Source organism: Melanerpes formicivorus, unplaced genomic scaffold (assembly GCF_026170545.1).
Source record: "Melanerpes formicivorus ecotype bairdi unplaced genomic scaffold, bMelFor1.0.p_v2 SCAF_2, whole genome shotgun sequence".
Lineage (NCBI taxonomy): Eukaryota > Metazoa > Chordata > Aves > Piciformes > Picidae > Melanerpes > Melanerpes formicivorus.
In genome coordinates, this window is record NW_027142354.1 from 22,152,354 (window position 1) to 22,172,405 (window position 20,052).

Consider the following 20,052-nt stretch of genomic DNA (forward strand, 5'->3'; position numbering starts at 1 on the left):
CTAGATGATCCTTGTGGTCCCTTCCAACCCTGAATGATACTACGATACTAAAGCGTCATTTACTGTGTGGACTATGCTCTATAATAAAGACTGTTACATGGGATTTAAGAAAATACCTCTGCTCTACAAGCTTTGTGATGTTTTGTTGGCCTCCTACAAACTTGGTTAGTAATGTATCACCATTACTTCCAGAGAACTCATTTTTTTTTCACTGCTTATTTGAAAGAACAATGAAAGCTGTGTAAGCTCATTAGCAGAGCATGTGTGTAGGCTTAAAATTACAGATAATAGACAAATGGTTGGAAAGTCAGTAATTCCTTTGCATATTTGCCAAGACTTAGGTCAAGGTTCAGGGTTTCCTTTGCTTCAGACTGGTGCAATCAGAAATACCTCTAGATGTTCTGGGGAGTGCTGGCAGTGCATATGCAACACAAGTGTTGAGGCACAGTTGTTACTGGCAAGAGTAAACCATGTTCTGTCTAAATTGCACTCAGTTGTGACGTCTTTTTATTGCTGCATTAGTATTTGGTATAAGCTAACCCTTTTATTTATTACTTCTGTGTTTTCAATGGGTTCTCATAATCTATTATTTCTAATATTACAGTAAATTCATTGTAGTAAATTTTGATATTGCAACCCTGGCTTCTCATGTTAGTGAAATAAATGGTTAATATATAGGAAAGTATTTATGTGCTTAAAAGTAATAACCACCAGAACAGTTACTGCCTTTCTTCTCAGAAGCCCAGCACTTGAACGTTATATCTGTATTACTGTGAATGTTGTGACATTTAAATGCAGTGACATACATGTGTAAGGAGTCTGAAAAACTGCTACATACATAGTTAACTTGGAGAACAATCAGATATTTTATGGGAAAATTCAGCAAAAGGGTGATTTTTGCACATGCTCATCAGCTTTTCATGACCATGGTTCTTCAGTCTTTACTAGTAACAAAGTCACAAACTTTAAATCCAGATTGTTGGGCCAAGGAGAGGCTATATGGATAGGTGCAGTTGTACATCTACACCCCACTGGCCGGGGGATGAGAAGGCAGCAGTAGAAGCAAAGTCTCCTTTTGTGCTTGTGTGCAACATGTTTCTAATGTTAAAGGCAGACACTACCTGAGAAGCTGGTTGCATTGTTTTGGCAATGTGTTCTTTACTGGCTGTCAGACCATGCCCACAGGCAAGCAACATCATTTCAGATGTTAGATGCATGTTCTGGGCACATTGCCACCACTGCTTGGAGTCCACTGACTGATATTGTGTGTGCATTATCCTACAGCAGTGACAGTAGCTCCACTTGACCATTACAACACATCTGATCTGAGTACTTTTATGCTCCCACCAAAGTAATTTTGATGTATGTCTTGGAATACATCCATGTTAAGAATATTGTTCTAAACCAAAATTAAATATATTTGTCTCCTTAAAATCTCTTAGCATTATTGCAGATGAAGTTATTTCTTGCTCTTGCATTTTTTGATGTCAAAATTGTTCACATTGTTGTGTGGGGTTTTTTCTTTAAAGAATTATGCTCTGTGTGTATGAATATATGTCACCATTACTAGTCCACGTTAGAGAAAGCATAAAGAATAATGCTGCATCTGGTGGCTGCAATAATTTGTCCTTTTGACATTGACTAAATTTTACGTATTTTTCAGAGAGCAGAAATTCAGTGAGTGCTATGTCATGCTCCAAATATCTATTTTAGGCCACAAGACATCCCCTCTATCAGAAACAAGATAAATGTGTGAATATGATGTCTAATATGGAACAATCCTGAAACAATACCTATTTGAGATTTCAAACCAGCACAAGTCTATTTTGAGTCACGTTCTATAGATAAGTGTTTGTGCATCTGGCAGTAGAATTTTGTCCTAAATAAGCAATGTTAGAAGCAAAGAAATAACGGTCCTAAGAGATTAACTGTATAAGAAAGAGTCCATCTTCATTTTATAAGAGAATGTGTTTTCTTTATTTTTATTAGGATTTTCACTTAGACACTGAAGTAATGTGTACATAAATTTTGAAGGCGTTGGAAGTCAGAGCCTGTGTAGAGCCTTACAGAGATACCAAAACCACCCCGTTTTGTCTCACAGAACAAAGTTTCTCATAGAAGCACAGTGACTGACCAGCAATTTTAATTCTCCATGTCATTATTCACAGTGTAACAGTAAATTTAATGAAATTCTTTTGTTTGTTTTATTAACCAGTTAATTCAGGTGATGGGATAGACTACAGCCAGCAGAAGCGTGAAAATATTGGAGATCTGATTCAAGAGACACTGGAAGCCTTTGAACGCTACGGTGGAGAAATTGCTTATATAAACATTAAATACATGATCCCTACTTACCAGTCGTGCATATTAAACTGAGTTGTATCAAATGAGATAATTCCATTTGTGTTCTAAAAAAACTGTATCTGACTCTGTATGGTATCTTGTTAGTCATGCTTTTTTCTCTACAGCTGCTAAAATAGTGGCTTCTGGGGCATTAGAGTGTCAGCACTGTTGTGAACAAAGCTTTCCAATGCATAAATAGTGCCTGTTTCTTTGATTACAATGGTGTACTGTGCTTGTTTGTTCTCTGAAAGAATCACTCCTTTATAACAGAGCTGACTCAAGCAAGAATCTGAGTTAAACCTTCAGCTGTATAGACAATAAAACTATGATTTTCATACGCAATACAGCAATTGCCATTCTGTGTCCACTTGCCTTGAGGGTGATGTCAGAAGCTGTAACAAGAAGAGTTTATGCTGACTGCTTAATAGGTGTTTGTCATGGAAGAGAAACACCAGTTCAGTGATGTCTCTGTGGCAGCTGTGCTGAATAATGTGCACTGACATACAATAAAACTGTTGAATGTATATGCCCATTTCAGCAGGAAAAATTATATTGTCCATTATAAAGCATTGTCATTAAATTAATTCATGTTTCTTACACACTCCTGATCTTGGTTTTCCAGGTGTTTACCTTTTTGTGGAATTTCTGTTCCTCTTGGCAAACACCAGGCACAACCAAAGACTTGAAAAATGAAGCTCAGGAAAAAAAAGCCAACAAATCAGGCGGAAGATATAGCACACACAATGTATTAGTCCCTAATGACACTGTTAAGCTGGATAAACACTGAATATGCAGATTATATTTTTAAGGGCATTAGATACTTTTCATAACTGCAAGGTTGCTGTTGCTTTTCTGGTTTCATTTTTTATTATTTTTAATTTTTTAAAATGTATTATTTTATGATGGCATATATGTGTACAAACAATGTAACAATTGTTACAGGAATCCCTTACTATTTCCTACTCCATTAGTTTCCCTCTGCATAGTCACAACACAGAACTGAAACACTCGTGGATTTAAGACAGCTGTTGAGATTGCCTTTATGTTTTTTTCAGTATTTCTGTGGAATAAAGGTACACAAACTAAAGGAAGTTTTACCATTACGCAGGACAACCATTTAAAAATATTGAGTCAGCTCAAAACAAATCAGGCTTTCTCTAAAAAGCATGGGATTTTTAAAAGTACAGATTTTGGTCTCATCTCACTTTTATTCTTGCTTCTAGAAGCTCTTAAAATATTTGCAAGTTGCACTTCAAGTGTTTGTCTTTAAGCGTTAAAGTTCAAAATGCACTTTTGGGTGTTAGATGCATGAGACTTTTTCCAAGGGCTTGTCCACATCCATTTTCACACCCTATAAGGCTTGCCTGTGCGAGAGACACATGCCCTGTGCTGCCCTGTTCTCTTGGGTATGTACTACAGATTGGGGAGTACCCTCCCACCTGCTGTAACTTTGAGCTGGATCTGTCATTAGACTGACATTAGACTTGCCTTTTTCTGCTTTGTAGAATCTTCACCCTGAGGATTTTTTTTTCTTTTACTTTCTTCTCTTTCCTGTAATTGGGGAAAAAAAAATAAAGAAAGAAAGAAAAGAAAAAAAGAAAAAGTTGAGGAATATTTTTAATCTTCCTGCCTCTTTGAGAAGCTGCAGCATAAAGTCATGCCACTGGCCATGCTCACCTGTCCCCAGTTTAGGCCACCATAGGTATGCCTTTTTCCCAACCTCCAGAGACCTTCCTTTACTATTTGGAGTTTGGTTCTTCCTAAGTTTTCTTTTGTGTGTTGCCAGGACTTCCTTCAAGTCCCTAGAGTTTAGGCAGTGTCTATACTGTGACTAACACACACCACTGATGGATGAATACATCCAGTACACTGCCTCACATCTAAGTTATCTGTAAATCTTCCACCTCTGGGTCATAAAAGAAGGTGAAGTCTGGCTGTAAGCCCATGTCTAGGGAAACTCAAGGCTTTGTCTTCAAACCTTGCAGCACAGAGTTAGGTAGAATACTGCAGGGGGGGCTAAGGCCACATCTCCTCCTCCAAAAATGCCTTTCTGTACAGCCACCATGGCACTATCAGCTCAGCCTTCACTTACAGTCTCTTCGTCAGTTTTTCCTCAGCAGATCTGTCCCCTGCATCATCCCTGGCAGCAGTGAGCCATATTTTTTCATTTACTGACACCTCTGGGTTTGATTACTGTGGCATTGCAGGTTTCCCAGGAGTACAGTGTGCTGGAGGGCTGCTGCTTGAAGGGAGCTGAGTTATTCAGCTCAAGAAACAAATTGGGCTCTTCACATCAGGAACAATCCCAGGCCACCTTTCACTCCTTAGCTATTTATATTCTATCCTTAAGAGAAAGTCCAGTACTGCTTTTTGCCTGAGATTAAAAAAAAAATCTCCTTAATAGTTGGCTTCAGTTCCCCCACTGCTGGGCTCCAGCCACAGAGCAGTGCACAGACGGGGCAGCACAGAAAGGGCTCTCATCCCTGGCATTTCCTCATCCCATCATCCCTATGCATCCTAGCAGCACTACTGAGGATGGGATGAAGCTGCAAGCTCTTCATCATGTTTGTAACTCTGTTGCCTGACTTTTTTGCATCCCCTCCCCATTACCTCCACCAGCACAAGGCTACAACTGACAAAGAGTCCACCATGGAAAATAGGCACATTTTGCAGCTGCAGACTTGCCCAGACCTGATCCCCTCAGCTTTGTGCTCTTGCTTGAAGATTTCACTCACAAGATATTGCTTCAACAAGGGGTGACCTTTGTGCAAACCATAAGGGCATAGAGGTCATACCCATTCACATCAGCAAAAATAGCATTTATAGGGAAGTGCTTTTACTTGCATGTTCGGGATGAGACCATTAGCTTCTATTATGCTATTTCTATGCCTGGGCCATTGCTTTAAAAATGAACATTCTTCCAAACCCCTATTAATCCTAGGAGCTGGACCGATGAAAAGAAGCATGTTAAAAACTACAGGTTGGTAATTTAGGAACACTGAGAATAAAACTATTTTAATATTAATTTTACTAAGTCAAACTGTAGGCCTGCCAACCTTGACAGTGTCCCTTTAAGCATGATCAGCAGCATATTTATAGGCAATCACAGCACAGCTTAGAGCACTTTTATAATGCACAAGATCAAGGACCCAGGTGCTCAAGCATATAAGGAACACTATGTCATTCAATACATTCCTCAGCTATTTTACCATGTGCAAGAAATGGAATTGCAGTTCAGAAATGGTAACTACATCTCTTTTCACCAGCTCATCCTGTGATCACCGACACTGGGGGTGAGCCAATCAAAAGTTTCTAGTTACAGTCAATTAAAAGGCATTCTGGGGCAGGTCTTTCAAGGAGTATAAATTAAATATAGCATCACTGAAGATGACTTGGTTTTGCAGAATTTATGTGATTTACATCTTGTTCACGTCTGTGGCTTTCTAGCTCTCCAGCCACTGCAAGGTAAGCTGTATCAGTAAAGGACACTGTGGATGCTTAAAGAAGTGTTCTGAGACTAAATGTCTGAGATTTCTCCAGTTTATCTTGATAGGTTGTCTGGTGGTTGTTTAGCTAACATTAGGGGGAAAAGAAAATCCACCTGTGGCATTCTTTGTCTTGTATGATGATCAAAATGGAAATAAAATAAGATCTTTTCAGTGATTACTCCCCAAATCTTTGTGAGGAAACTCTCTAGCCAGCATCAGAGTTTTGGGGACTCTGGCATTTTATGAATACTAGTGGTGCTATAAAGCAGTTGCTGTACAAGCTGTTGAACTACTGAATGGAACAACTTGTCCATGTGAAGCTGAGAAAGGGCAGAGGTGGCCATGGCTCCTGTCCAGCTTTGGCCAAGGCTGCCTGTGGGCTCCTGTGGAGGGGCAGAGCCTGGCAGAAGACTGGGCAAGCTGCTGCCAGCACTGGTGGTGGGGAGTTGGAGCCAGGCTTCTTGCTGGTAGCTTTCCAGTGTTTCAAAGAGATGGAGCTGACAAAAGAACTTTGAAAAAGACTTCCCAGGAGTTAAATATGAAAGGGCTATGGGAAGCTGTAAGTGGGAGGGAAGGTACAGGACCCTAGCTGGGGAACTGTTTCTGTGTGGCTTGCAGAGTGGTGTAACTGCAGCCAAGCAGGGCAAAAATAAAAAGCTAAAGCAGACACTATGTGCTTTCCTAATCCTGTCTGGAGACCCTCTGACTTCCAGAAAAGCATTCTCCAGTCTGAAGGGCTCTGTAGGCAATGGGGCAGTTCACATTTTTCCACTCATCTGTAACATCCTGTGTTTTCTGCTTTAAATAAAAGCAGTGATGTTTGCGGGAACTCTCCACAAAGCCTGTCTGCTTGCAACAGCTCGGAGCTGCTTTGTGCCTCCTGGAGACTGGGAGAAGAAGGTTCATGCCCTGGCAGGACAAGAAGTTCCCTCTATTGGCCCCATAATCCTTCCGGCGCGTGAGGGGAGGGAAGGGGAGCCTGTGTGGTGGGGCGTACCTTCGCTCTGCTTGTTCTTGCCTGGTGAATACAGGCTCGATGCGTCTGTGGGGGTTCTTGCCGAGAGCTCTCACCTCCATAGGGCAGCATGTCCAGAGGGTCTCCCAGCATGTCTGGGGCAGTGGATGCCTTCTGCTGATATTAGGGGCGACAATCTACAGCCTCAGGGAGGAAAGAATATGCTTTTTGCAAAGCTGGGAGTCAGCAGTGTTGAATGTCCCTTTTGTGATGCCAACTTGGGTGTTTATTCCCCAAATCAACAAAGACTGAATTTTTCCACTAGCGCTCAGGAGTGAGTTGGGCAGCTAAAGAACTGCACAGCCCTTGCAAAACACTGATTTATAAACCCCTGTGCTCTCTATGCTGGGAGCGGTGAGTGTGCAGGACTGTGTAGTGTCACTCAGGATCAGCATGCCAAGAGCTGGTGATCACCCTGCACTTCTCTTTTCACAAAGCACCTAATGACGGCCACCCTGCTTTAGTGCTGGCAAGGCAGGCATGCGCTCCAGTCCCTTTCCTGCATCTGAAAGAGAAGGAAAAGGGACAGCTGCTCAGAGTTGTTGCCAACAGTGTCCCTCATATAGAGCAAAATCCTCAGGCTACAGAAGAATGGGCACTTTGCTGGGGGAGGAAGTGCAGGCCACAACTGTGCTGGTGTGGCTGTGTCTAGGGCCATTTTTGGGACGGCACCCTCTCTGCTGCTGCTGGCCCCGTGGGCACCCTTGTGTGCTGGAGCACTCTGCTACTCTGTCTCTGTTGTGGTTTGCTGACCCCGGCTGTTGAGGGCATGGAGTGAAAGGACAAAATGGGAACTAATCCTGGTTCTATACATATGTGGGAAGAAAAGTTAAATCCCAGCCTCCTTGCTCTGCCTTGCTCTGCCTTGGTGAGAGTGGATTAAATGCATTGACATAATAATTACCGTATTTGATGGGACTGCAGATAAATGCATGGATGCTTTTGGTGGTATACAGCATATTCATGTGCAGATGTAGATGTTGCAGTCACTAGCATCCATAATCACTGTAGCTCTATGCCTTTCATGGAGTCATGCTGACCTCGCAAGAAATCACATTGCTCTCTGATATGGGTAAAGTGATCAAAGAAACCTTGTGGGCAAAGTCCTTTAAAAACACTGGGAAGCTCGAGGAAGGCTCCACACAAGTACATCCTGTCCACAAGAGGTCCAGCAGTGTTGGATGGTGAGGTTCACTGGATATAGGCTAGAAAAAAATTGATGTCTGACCTAAAGCAACTACCTCATGTTGCACACTACTGCATTAATTGGGAAGCCTGCCTTTAAATGTGTGATCCATTTGACTCTGTATCAAGTTTCAATTTTTGTTTTCTGGGTATAATTTCTAAGCCCTTCCCTAAGGACCAATTACCGAAAAGCAGCTCAGCTTACCTAATGCCAGCCCCAGAAGCAAAGAATGATATCCTGGTATCTCGCCACCTCTATCTCAAGCATTAGTCCCATTATTTTCTTCATGTTCTGACTTCCTGCTTCTCTTACGTCCCTGCAGTACTTTTCTGAGCTGAAAGAGAGATGTGGGAAGGTAGAGGTGTAGCTGATGAGAAGAGACCAGGAGGGACCAACTATTCCAGCAAAGGCTTTTACTTTGCAGTTTATGTTTGGGAAAATGCAAGTTTTGGGGAACTTACATCTTTTTCACCCTAGAGTGGCTCCCTGGGCAATAGCTGAGGAAAAAATTTTTGGAAAAAGCCCTCCTTGTTTCTCCTCCTGCATAGTGCTGTGGTGTAATGAGAGAAAAGCATCAGCTAAGCTGCAGCTGGGGCACAGGATTGAGAGCAAATGGCGGGAAGCTCCTGTCTCATGAATGCCAAGAGGCTGCATTTGTCAAGCTTTTTGGGCTTCTGTGGTTGTACATCACAAATTCCTACCTCTCTGGACTACCATTTGTCCTTCTAGCTACTGCCTGATTAGCTGCAGCTGAAAGTTTTCTATGTTTTTGATGGCAAAGCCTTTCTAGGATCTGCTCACGCAAAGGGCCAGACACGTGCCCCAGCATTGTGATTTGGGGCAGCCTGGAACTTTCCCTCCTTGCTTGCTATCTGACTTCCAAGATGTGCTTAGAGCTGCTGATGCTACTGCTGGTAGGGAGGGGGTGCATGTTCTAAAGATTACCAGGTCCTACTATCTCTGCCCAGTTTGCCTACAGCAATGTCCTGTCTTGGTGGACTGCTGTAGCTAGGATATCAGCTGAAAGCATGGAGCTGAGCCTGGCTCCTTCTAGCCAGCAGCACAACCTTGCAAAAGTTCTTCCCTACTTTTCCTTTAGGGGCTGATGAAAGTGATGGTTGCCCCAGGGCTGGCATATGCTTATTTCAGGGCACACAGCAGGTGAGAAACTTTGAGCTAGGTTGTCTGCAATTCCTCCACCTCTTTGGAAAGCGAGTACATTTTCTGAGAGAACAACAACAAAACAACAAAAATCTAACCAACCAATCAAACAAAAAACCCTAGCAGAAAAAGTGCTTTAAATCCACTACTGTAAGACCAAGGATAAAACCCAGATCTCTTTCAAACTGTGATCTGTGTGGGGAGGGGGAATACTTGGAAGCCCTTGTTCAGGCTCACATTTCACAATGTGTGTTTTATTCATCAGCTATTCACTGGAAGAACTTCATGGCTGAAACTTTATTAACACTAAATCATTTATGTCTGTTACAAAGGAAGAAATTGCTGCTGTACTGCCTCAAGAATCAAAGTAAAGGGAACATCTGCTCTAAACTTCTTGCATCCAATTATTGCTTGCTATGCATTATTACTCCCGTGCCTGCTTTTATGCAATGCTTTGGTATAAAATCTGAGGCTTGCTTGAAATCAACCTACAGCTAAAACTATGTCTGCATAGAGCTGGGCCCACGTGTACTTTGATGCAATTAAGGGCACAATTGGAGCATTCTGAAGGACTGCTTTTAAAAGGCCTTTTGTTCACTCCCCCATAAGGGCTGGGTGTACAAGCATGTAGAAATGCAACATTAGGAAAAAAACCCTGTGAAGAATTCTGTAGCTGCAGATTGATGTTTTCTGTAGCTCAGCAGCTGTCTGTATTGAAAAGCAGGGGAATGATTTGCGTTACGAGGGTGATGGCAGCTTCGATAGGAATCCCCCGCATCACAAGAATGTTTGTAACGGAGGAGGAAAAACCCACCAGAAACATTCCAGGGCTGTAAACCTGCAAGCCACCAAAATCTGCATCCAAGCAGCTCTGTGAAGACAACAACAGCAAATCCAGCTACTTCTGCAGAAAGCAGACAGTTAGTGGTTCTTTTTCTTTTCCTTCCTTTCTGAAGTGTGTGTAGTCCCACCGACAAGCTTAACTGATTGAAAAATTATATAGAAAATAAAGCCCTTGAACTTGCATGCCTAGAGACCTACCAGTATCACGTGCATAGCAAAGGCCACATATCTCACAAAATACCACAACATTTCACAAAGGAGGTTTAAGAGCTCCAATTGAATAAAGCTTTCTCTGTGAAATATCTTTATGGATCTACAAAGCAGTTAAACCCTCCTTGGGAAAAGTGTACATCTCTTGCAGTACAGCAGCTGCAGTGTAACTACCACTGAGGCCTCATTAATAAGGTTTTTCCCCTTATCAGTAGAAGGGAAAAAATAAATCCTTATCACAGAAAAGAAATTTAAACTACTAAGTTCTGACCGTTTGCTTTTAAACCCTGCATGTATATAACACCCTGTGTGACAGTGCTTTGACCTTTCCTAAGGGATGGATCCTGCTACTTAGAGCTGGTAATAGCTTTTTAAACAAACTCAATGGTCCTTTTCTATAATTTTCAATAATTCTGTTACTGGCATAGTGCAGGATTGGGTTTTGTGGTCTGTTATAGCAGTTACTAATTAAAAGGTAATTTGGGTACCACATACAGGAGAAAAATTGGGCAGTTGCAAACCCTGCAGTGTTCCTTCATACATGTTATCAATGGTTGTTTTTTCTCCTTAAAAATCTCTGGGTTTCCTCTAGTTTCAGTGGGTGTTTTAAAGCATTTATTCCTCAAGCATTTTTCAGCTCATCTAGCAGATGATTGCATTGCCTATGCTCAACAGCTTCCCTGCATACCCACAAATATTTCTAGCTTTGTTATTTTTCACTAGAGCATAGTGCTGGACTGTCTTTTTGTGTCTCCCATATTGTTACATTTATGTTTGGGAGATGAAGATGGATGGTGTGTTGTGTGTGTTTGCTTTCCCCACAGCCCTCGCTCCTGGCTTTTTTTTTCTCTCATTTGCTCAATAGAATGCAGTTGTACAAACTAGTTTTTAATTTTCAGTTTCAGGTCTCTTGTGAAAATTTAGATGTTTTTCTTAAATGATACAGTGCAGTTCTATTTGCTTTGCCTGAGACATCTCATGATGTTGGTCTCTCTCTCCTATGAAGCCACAGGGCTGATCCTCTTGGGCAGCCTGGTCCATGTGGACACATACACCAACCATCCTGAGGGCTTGGGGAGGTGACTATTCCTTCATAACTATTATGAAATAAACTTCAAAGGGCAGGTGTTGACACTGAAATGCAGAAATGTCTGGGAACATGCATGGGGGTCAGTCAGGTGAAACAAACTGAGCCCTGGCCCCAGTCTGGGGTTGGGCTTGTTAACCAGGGGTGCAAGATGCCCACAAAGTCATGGTTTCCAAGGAGGTCAGTGAAAGGACCCTTTCCTAGCAGCAGCAGAGGGGTTTAGCGACCACTTTGCCCAGCTGTGCACAGTTCTTGTTGTGGTCAGGCACCTGTTGACCCCAGTCCTGCAGCATGCACCAACTGGTTTCTGGCAAAAGCAGACTCTCACTGTGCCCAGTGTGCACTGATCTGCCAAAGTCTCTGCACATCTGCTTCCTTCCTGTCATGACAGATGGTGGCCACAGATGAGAAATGCAGCCAGCAGTTGGCATGTGTTGGACTTACTAGTTGGGAGGAGGAGGCAGCAAAGGAAGCATCTGAACACAGTGATATTTTTTTCAGCTGCTTCTCTTGACTATCTTTACTCCAGGCAGGAAGAGGAAAGATGTATTCATTGCAAATATAAGGAGACTGGGGAAGAGCTGCGACCGCTCACTTCTAATGCTCAGCAGAACCCCACTTTCTCTTTTACTCTTTGTGGATGTGGTGTAGCATTACAGCTGGCACAGTGGACCACCACAGAGCCTTCTTCCTGGGGGTCAGCAGCTCCCTGGGGACAGCCAGCTGAAACCCAAAGTGCTGCCATGTGGTCAGGAAGTGTTGCTGTTTCTGCTTTTATCTGAGCAAACTGAAGTCACACAGAACGTGTGTCTGAGCAAAGGGTGAAATCCAGTCACTTGCCCAAGCAACTGCTAGTGTCATTGTGGTGCCAGACCTCTTTGCTTCTTGGTCTCATTGAGAGCAAAATGGGGAAACAATGCTGTGTGACTGCTCTGGTTTTAGTTCAGCATGTACACAACTTGCTGTAGCTGCACACAGCAGCAATTTTGGCTAAATATTTTCCAGCTTAGCCTTCAGATTGTTCCTAATGAAGTAAAAGGTGCTATTCATATGAAAAAGGAGAGCAGGAACTGGCCCCTGAGCTTACCTTAAATTTACTTTGCTGCTATGTGGTACATTGCATGTTTTGTTTTTATTCCTGGGTAATTTTAATTCTACCCCAAGCAGCACTGTAGAAGGACCATATTTAAATATAACCATATCTTCATCTTACAGCTGTGGGGTCATTTCAGTTGGCTTCTCTGTGTCACTTAGGTTTGCACACTGTTAGTGTTTTACTCATTAGCTCTTAACCTGCATTTTTCTATCAAATTACTTTCTACAGAAAATGGCAGGAGGCTGAAAATCTCTGTCTCGTGTCATGTTCTGATTTGATATGAAAGTAGCATGCACCTTGCTCACCAAGGTTAAAATTGGTGATATGATCTATTTGTTTAGGAAGTTACACAAAACTGCCTCTATCAGAAAATAATAAGAACTGTGAAATTTGCTGTGAAAGGTATTTTGGATTTTACTGTGAACTTTATGCCTTTTCACTTATTTCAATAAATGCCCAGTAAAAGTGCAATAAATTCAATGCTGTAAAAGCCTCTAGGCAGGGTTTGCATTGCAGGCTCTGCAGATGCCTGGCTGTCCTGCTGTACATGGTGCCAAGGGCTGCCTTTTGGGACCTCCCTGCTACCTGCCTAGAACAACCCCTCTTGCCTGCAGCATGTGATGCCCAAACAAACTCTTCAGGCTGCCCCCACCGATGCTGTGCTTGAGGGAGAAAAGCAAAATAACTTCAAAAACCAGGCATGGTTCATGCCTCAGGGTGTCTGAGAAGAGAGTGGGGCCGAGACTGCACCCCCTGGGAATAAGGGTGGTCAGGGTTGTGCTGTCCTAACCACAGGGAAGGGCTGTGAGGTGGGGTGCACAGCATGCTGGGGTTATCCTGCTTTACATCACAAGTAAATGTGGAATTTGTGAATGAAGCTAAATTGGGGGGGAGAATTCAAACTTTCTGTTAGCAGCTGTTTGTACTGAAATAGGTAATGGCCTTTAAACTTGAATATAACAGGGAGATGTCAACTGTATGCTTATGCCTTACTTGTTTTCTTCTATAAACCCCAATTCAAATAGCATAAATAGGAAGAAAAAACCCAGATAAATTAAACCTGAACCAAGCTGAAACTAACTTGCCTGTAACCTTGCATCTGTAATACTGGGAATGACACAGGACACCTCAGCAAAGCTGGACACACACACATACCTGATCATCTATTGCACAGACAGGGAGATGGAGCCTCCTTTCTCCTGGAGCAAATTTGTGTTTGCCCCTTCCCAACCAGTACATCTGTTTCTGCCAAAACTTCCTAGTGTCCTCAGCTGGAAAAACAGTTTCTCTTGAACAAGATTAACAGGTCAGCTCCCAACTTTTAAATCCCATACAGGAACCCACAGCTCACAAGGTTTTTGTGTATTGCAGGATGGGATGTGCTGGAGTGGTATGCTGTACAGATGAGGACATTATGCTGCCAAGCAAATGAGACTTCAGCCAACAGTGGAAACCCTGCTGTAATCTTTGCCTTATGGCCAGATGTTGGGTCCCAGCCTGTTTTCTCTGGGTTCTTTTGTCCATGGCTTCTCTTCTTCCAGGAAAATGTAACCTACCCTTTGAGGGCAAAAGACAGAGCCCTCTTCTCTCACCTATCCTGCCTTGCTTTCTCCACTGCCTCACAAACCCTGATTTATAGCTGTGAACAGAAAAGCAGATCTAGCCTTCCTACTTGCTCACAGTCATTTTTTTAGCTCAGTCCTATGTTTATATGATTTTTGATCACGTTCTCCTTGAGCTAAATGATGATTTACTGCTGCTGCCTGAGTCAATAATTATGGCAGCTTTTTGGATGCCAGACTAAAGAAACAGCAGGAAGTGCTGCTGAGGAGGCAGCTGGTATATGGACCCTGTATGCTAAGCTTTGTCTCCCCGTCTGATGACCAGTTTGGGCTTCAGGTGGAAAGTCCTCCCATGGACAACTCCATAGTGCTGAAAGAAATATACAGCTGTTATTTCAAGGGGTGCATCCAAGCTGACCTGCAGCTGGGCAAAAATGTCCTGAAAAATGATGCCAAAGTCTTCCTGCCAGGCTGTGGAGAAGCAGCAGAAATAAACTGCTCTCCAGGCAAATGTTGCTTAGATCTGGCCACCTGGTCCCAGCTTGTTTCCTCTTCTTCTCTCTGTAGTGTTTAACTCAGCACAGCACCATGTGTTCAGAAATGCCTCTGAGCAGGGACAGAGCCCAGTGCAAGCAGGAAAACGAAGGTTTCCAGAAAAGGGCTGATGAGGCAATGAGAATATGTGAGGAAGCACTCAACATCAAAACTTCTCGTTTTTATTCTGTTAAGAGGAAGGTGGAATAGAATCTAATAAGAAAAGGACCAAATATTCTGGGAGAAGAAGGAAGATTCCAGTAGTGGATGGGAAGAGAAGTGCAGCAGGTGAGAAAGTCAAGGGATGGAAGAAGGAAGATAAGGAAATTAACTAAAGAGAAAAGAAAAACAAGTATCCCCTGTGTTAGTTTGACACAGGTCCACACAGGTGAACTGAGGAGGCAAAATTTGTCGTGTTTTTTCTGTTTTAAGTGGAGGGTGTATCTACTATATGTCCATCTCAGACAATATTGTTGGAGTTGCCTACCCACTCCTTCAGGAGGTACAGATCCTGAGCTTCTAGTGTAGGACACCACAGAGCTGGAAAGATACTAAGTGCATAAAATGGTGGTGCAGGACAAAGAGATACTTATCCCCATGTAGAAAAGAGAATACAGCCTTAATATTTAATCATGTTTTGGTTTACAATAGTTTAATGGTGTTAAGACATCTAATACATGCTCACACACACACACACACACACTAAAAATTAAAGCTATAAGTTATTCTGCTTGATTTCCACCCACCCTCCAAGAACAAAGTGACTATTTGACAACGGGCTACCTCAAACAATTCAGCCCATGATAGTCTCATTACGAGCTAACATATTGTCTCACATGTGGAACCAAATCACTGAAAAAGTAATAAGGGATCATTCATAGATGCAGACTGGTAGCTAATAGCATCCTTGCTTACCTTCTAGACACTAAGCACAGTTAAATTCAGGATGTATGCATGTGGAAAACTCAATTGCAGTCACATGAGAGATGAACCAAAAATGGAAGCATTCAGAATTGCTAGCGTAAAATCCACATAATGACCTATAATAGATGTCAGCCTGAGAGGACAACAGATCCCCATAATCATCTTAAAGGGACTTTGTCAATGTGTTCAGGGCCCACACTCAAGTACATATAGGCGATTCTGCCAAAGTAGATGTACTATACACCTGAGTGCTGAAGCTAGGTAAGACAGCTGCTCCCAGTGAGGGCTCAGGAGCTGTGTGTGTAATCTCTTTTTCAAGACACATCTGGGCTTCTGTTCCTGTTGTGTTATTGGAGAAGTAATGCATCTATGATGCATCTACTAGATAGGAAGATTACAATAGAAAACCTGATGAAGGTGGATGTGCCACTCTGTGCTCCTCTGCAGACACTGACAAGGCCTTTAGGGTCCACTTCAACAGCGAGGTAGTTTAAAACCCCAAACAGGTAAATAAAGGCCTAATTGTACCTTGTGGAATCCTTAGGCTGTGATGGATGCTTCAAGGCGCCAGTGTTTTACAAACTAGCCCTTCAAATTTGTCACACTTGACCTGTGATGGCTTCTTTGCACAGGGCAGCAGTGTGGACATGGTGTGAGTGTGTTACATAGGTACAGTCCCAGGTGGCTGTGCAAAATAGGAGAGCTGCCACAAGTTCTGCAGTGCATCGAAATGGCAATTTTATGGATAATACTGTATGATGATTTACTAAAAGCTGTGATCCACCAACAGCTTTTACTGTATCATCATAAACCAACACTCCTGTATAGTACATTAAGCTGGGTAATACTGTTGATTCTTAGCTAGGGCTGGCAAAAGAATATGTAAGGTTGCTTCATACAGGCTGACGAGCTGAAGATGCAGTTACTCTAAACTGATCATCAAGAGGGGAGAAAAAGCCACCTGGTCAGCACAGCATGGACATTTTGCAGGGCAAGGGAATCTAATGAGGAAGGGAAAATGCAGCTGTTGGCTACATCAGTCAGTGTCAGTGACTTATAAGCCTGGAGTGACTCTATTTCAGCACCAGTGAAAACAATGTCAGAATTTATCTCTCTGGGTATAATGGTTAGGGCAGGTAATTAGAGCTTGTTTCTTCCCTTGCTCTGCTACTGACTTGCTGTGGGACATTTGGGTTGTAGCTTGACCGTTTTATGCTCTGATTTCCCCTTCAACAGAATGGGAATATTAGCTGTTTTGTTGTGGTGTTGTGTTGCTTAGTTAATTGAGGGAGCACACCAAATGTGCTAAACCCAGTGAAAATGGTATTCAGAGTGCAGCATTATTAGGATGTACACAAGCCTGCATTTTGGGAAACATTTAAATTTCACTACTTAAATATCTTTTGCAAATGGAACTTGCAAAAAAGCAGGGCAAGCACTGCTAACACAGCTTTGCCACACACTGTCAAGTGCTTATAAACTCTATTTATAGCTACAGTTAAAGATTCAGATATGCAAGTACTCCATTAAAAGACCACATTAATGAGCCCTTAGAGAAAATATCTCGCAAAGCCTTTTGAGCTCATAACTGCTCAGTTGTGCAGGGCTTCTCACTTGTTAACATTCATAAAATATAAATACTGTATACTAAACACCAGCACTTTGTGAATTGCTATGACTTATCTCACTATCAACAATGTAACTTGTGTGAGCAGAGAGGCACAGCACCACCACCACCACCACCAGTGGGGCAGCAGAGCTCTGCTGCAGGCTGCCTGTCTGCACCAGTCACTCCCCCACCACCTCATGTGGGGGCCTTTCTTTCCAGTGTCAGTGTGATTTGCAGGTCAGTATCTGTAAGAATAATTTCAGAGAGAACAATCAAACCTATTAGCTGAAAATGGCAGAGCTGGGCCTGCTTGAAGCTGCAGCTCCAGAGCGTGGCAGGTATTCAGAGCAAAATCTAATAGATCAAAATCACAGGAATTTTTTTTTTTTTAACTTTGACATAAATTGGTTGATGAAAAGTGGCATTTAAAGATAAAAGAGTTGCTATATTTGATTTGTCATCATTTGCCAGTTGTTCTTTCCTGTCTGCAATTATGCAGTTCCCATTTTCTCATTCTTATCTCTCATGGAATTACATATTTTGATACATGTTTTATCTGCAATTGCTTTATCAATTCTGCATTGTGTAAACATCACTTGAGTCCATTTAAAAATAATTTGCTGCAACCTTTAACATGCCATTTCTAGCCATCCATGTCTCATGAAGAGCTTGAGCACTGGAGAAGACTATTTCTGGTTTTATAACTGGCTCTCCACAAGTTGAAGAAACTGAGGTAGGAAAAGATGAAGTGAATTGTTGGATGCTATTGGCTGGTTACTTGTTACTAACCAGTCTATGTAATTTGTGCTTTTGGTTCCGTTGCCTTTCAAACAGAAAGTGCCCTCTCAGTAAGAATGTATCTGTTCTCCAAATGAAAACTAAGGACAGCAGGCTTTAAAAAGCTTCAGGGCAGTTCTCAGCGTTCAAATGTGTCATTGATTTCAAGAGTGCATTAGCAGGCTTGTTAAGCAGGATCTAGAGTGCTTAGCTTTATTTTATGGTGGTGAGTACCTGATTGTTCAAAATATTAGCATCTTATTGTAACAGCAAACTAGCTAGTGCCATAAACTGCCTGGCGCTGTGACTGCTGCATGACTATTGAGTGCCTGATAAAACAGGGACATTCGCAATCAATTGGTGATATACACAAAGGCAGGGCTCTGGCACCACGATGAACTGCCTTCCTGCTGCCCTCCTCGTGAGTTTCTCTTTATCTGCTTTGGCTGGTCAATCTGTTGGCACAACATTGCTGTTTGTCCTTTGTCCTGTGTGCCAGCTCCTGCTGAATCCTTCACCCTGAGCCTCACTGCATTTCTGCCTGTCTGTAGATGGGACTCTGATGTCACCTGTGCCAATAACCTGAGAGAGGAAGAAAAATCCCAGAGCCTGAGAAGTGGCTTGTTACAATGGGAAATCCCAGGCAACCAGCACCAAAACAAGAGGACATGGTCTCAAGCTGCATCAGGGGAGGTTTGGGCTGGATGTTAAGAAGAAATTCTTCACAGAAAGAGTGATTGGCCATTGGAATGGGCTGCCCAAGGAGGTGGTGGATTCACCATCAGTGAAAGTGTTTAAGAAGAGTCTAGATGGGGTGCTTGGTGCCATGGTTTAGCTGATTAGATGGTGTTGGGCGATAGGTTGGACCCAACAACCTCAAAAATCTTTTCCAACCTGGTTAATTCTATTCTATTCTATTCTATTCTATTCTATTCTATTCTATTCTATTCTATTCTATTCTATTCTATTCTATTCTATTCTATTCTATTCTATTCTATTCTATTCTATTCTATTCTGGTGGGCTTCCCCTGGCCTGTCTTGGGGAACCGGCCTTGTGTGCAGCAAGCTGGTGGTCTTGATCTCAGAATGGTCAATGTGGATGGAGCTGGTGCATCAAGCTGTCAGATGGACATCTATTAGGATGAGACAAATCTCTTTCATTGGTCCACTGGCTGTGCAGACTGATCCCCACTAATTAAAAAGGGAGCATGATCCCTGATTTTCAGGTACCTGTTCAAATGTGTTACAAAATTGTAAGATACGGAACAGCTTTAACAGCAAAGATTGAGAGAAATTCATTCCAGAGTGCCTGCATTGGATGTCCTCTCACATGTAGATAAACCCCTTGTGGAGATGTGGATGACAAAGCTATCAGGAACAGGATGTACCCTGACTTGAGGGTTTTGGTCACCCACAGGTGACTTGCAGCCCTGAACCTGAGCACCCATATGCATGGCTGAGGTAGGCTTGCCCTTCAGGCTGTTTTGGTGGAGAGCATGCATCTTCAGGGTTCAGACAGGAGAGCAAAGGACATGGTGGAGTGGTATGGGTGGGCATTGGTCTTGTAACCCACCATCTCAGCACCAGTAGAGCATTTGTGTCTGTCCGGGTAGAAGTGGCTCTGTGGGGTTTCTGCAAGGGAAGTACCAGGGTCTGCAAGTCTTACTGTCTTCCAAGAGCAGCTCACAGTGGGGCTGGGGGTTTACAACATCAGCTGCCTCTTAGAGCCACTGAGGATAGAGTGTTCAAGTGATTCATCTCAGTTTTTACATTTGTGTAGGAAGCAAATTCTCATCATTAAATAAGTGAATACTTTAAACCTCTACAAAGCAAACAGGCCATATTCACGTCCTTCATGATCTAGGTACTGTGGAGAAACAAAGCAAGCTGAAAAAAACTCAGCTATCAGAGTTTGAAGGCTGCCTTGCTGAAAGCAACACTGGGTGCAAGCTGGCCTAGCCTTCAGCTGTGTTAATTAAGTATGTATGTTGTCTACGAGCAAAGAGGAATACAAGATTGAATTATGTAGACATGAGGAATGTACAAAATGGTGCTGTTCAAGGCAGGACTTGTGTGTGGGACAAGGGGACTGGAAGGTGTTTGAAAATGCGAAGCTTCTCAAGAGGAAAGCAGTCAGGCTTCTAAAAAAAAAAAAAAGGTGTAAGTTAAAGAATCAGAAAACTGGTTTTATTTTCATCTGAATTAGAAGTATGCACT

At 42.6% G+C, this 20,052-nt stretch overlaps 1 protein-coding gene and 1 long non-coding RNA gene across 10 annotated transcripts in view; one reads left to right on the forward strand and one right to left on the reverse strand.

Moving 5' to 3' along the window:
* Positions 1–2,964, forward strand: part of PACRG (parkin coregulated) — a 240,024-nt gene extending 237,060 nt beyond the window's left edge. Inside the window, exon 6 of the mRNA XM_068152975.1 lies at positions 2,216–2,964. Coding sequence (XP_068009076.1) covers positions 2,216–2,376 — 161 coding nt within the window. The 3' untranslated portion in view covers positions 2,377–2,964. The remainder of the gene's footprint in view (positions 1–2,215) is intronic.
* Positions 1–20,052, reverse strand: part of LOC137448464 (uncharacterized) — a 106,201-nt gene that overhangs the window by 54,214 nt on the left and 31,935 nt on the right. For 7 of the 9 annotated variants that reach the window (XR_010989103.1, XR_010989106.1, XR_010989102.1 and 4 more), the window contains 2 exons: positions 8,237–8,366; positions 3,832–3,894 (listed from right to left, as the gene is read on the reverse strand). This is a non-coding gene — a long non-coding RNA (uncharacterized lncRNA). Of the gene's footprint in view, positions 1–3,831; positions 3,895–6,828; positions 7,352–8,236; positions 8,367–20,052 lie in introns of all 9 variants that reach the window. The other 2 variants (XR_010989099.1, XR_010989100.1) reach the window with 2 other exon arrangements.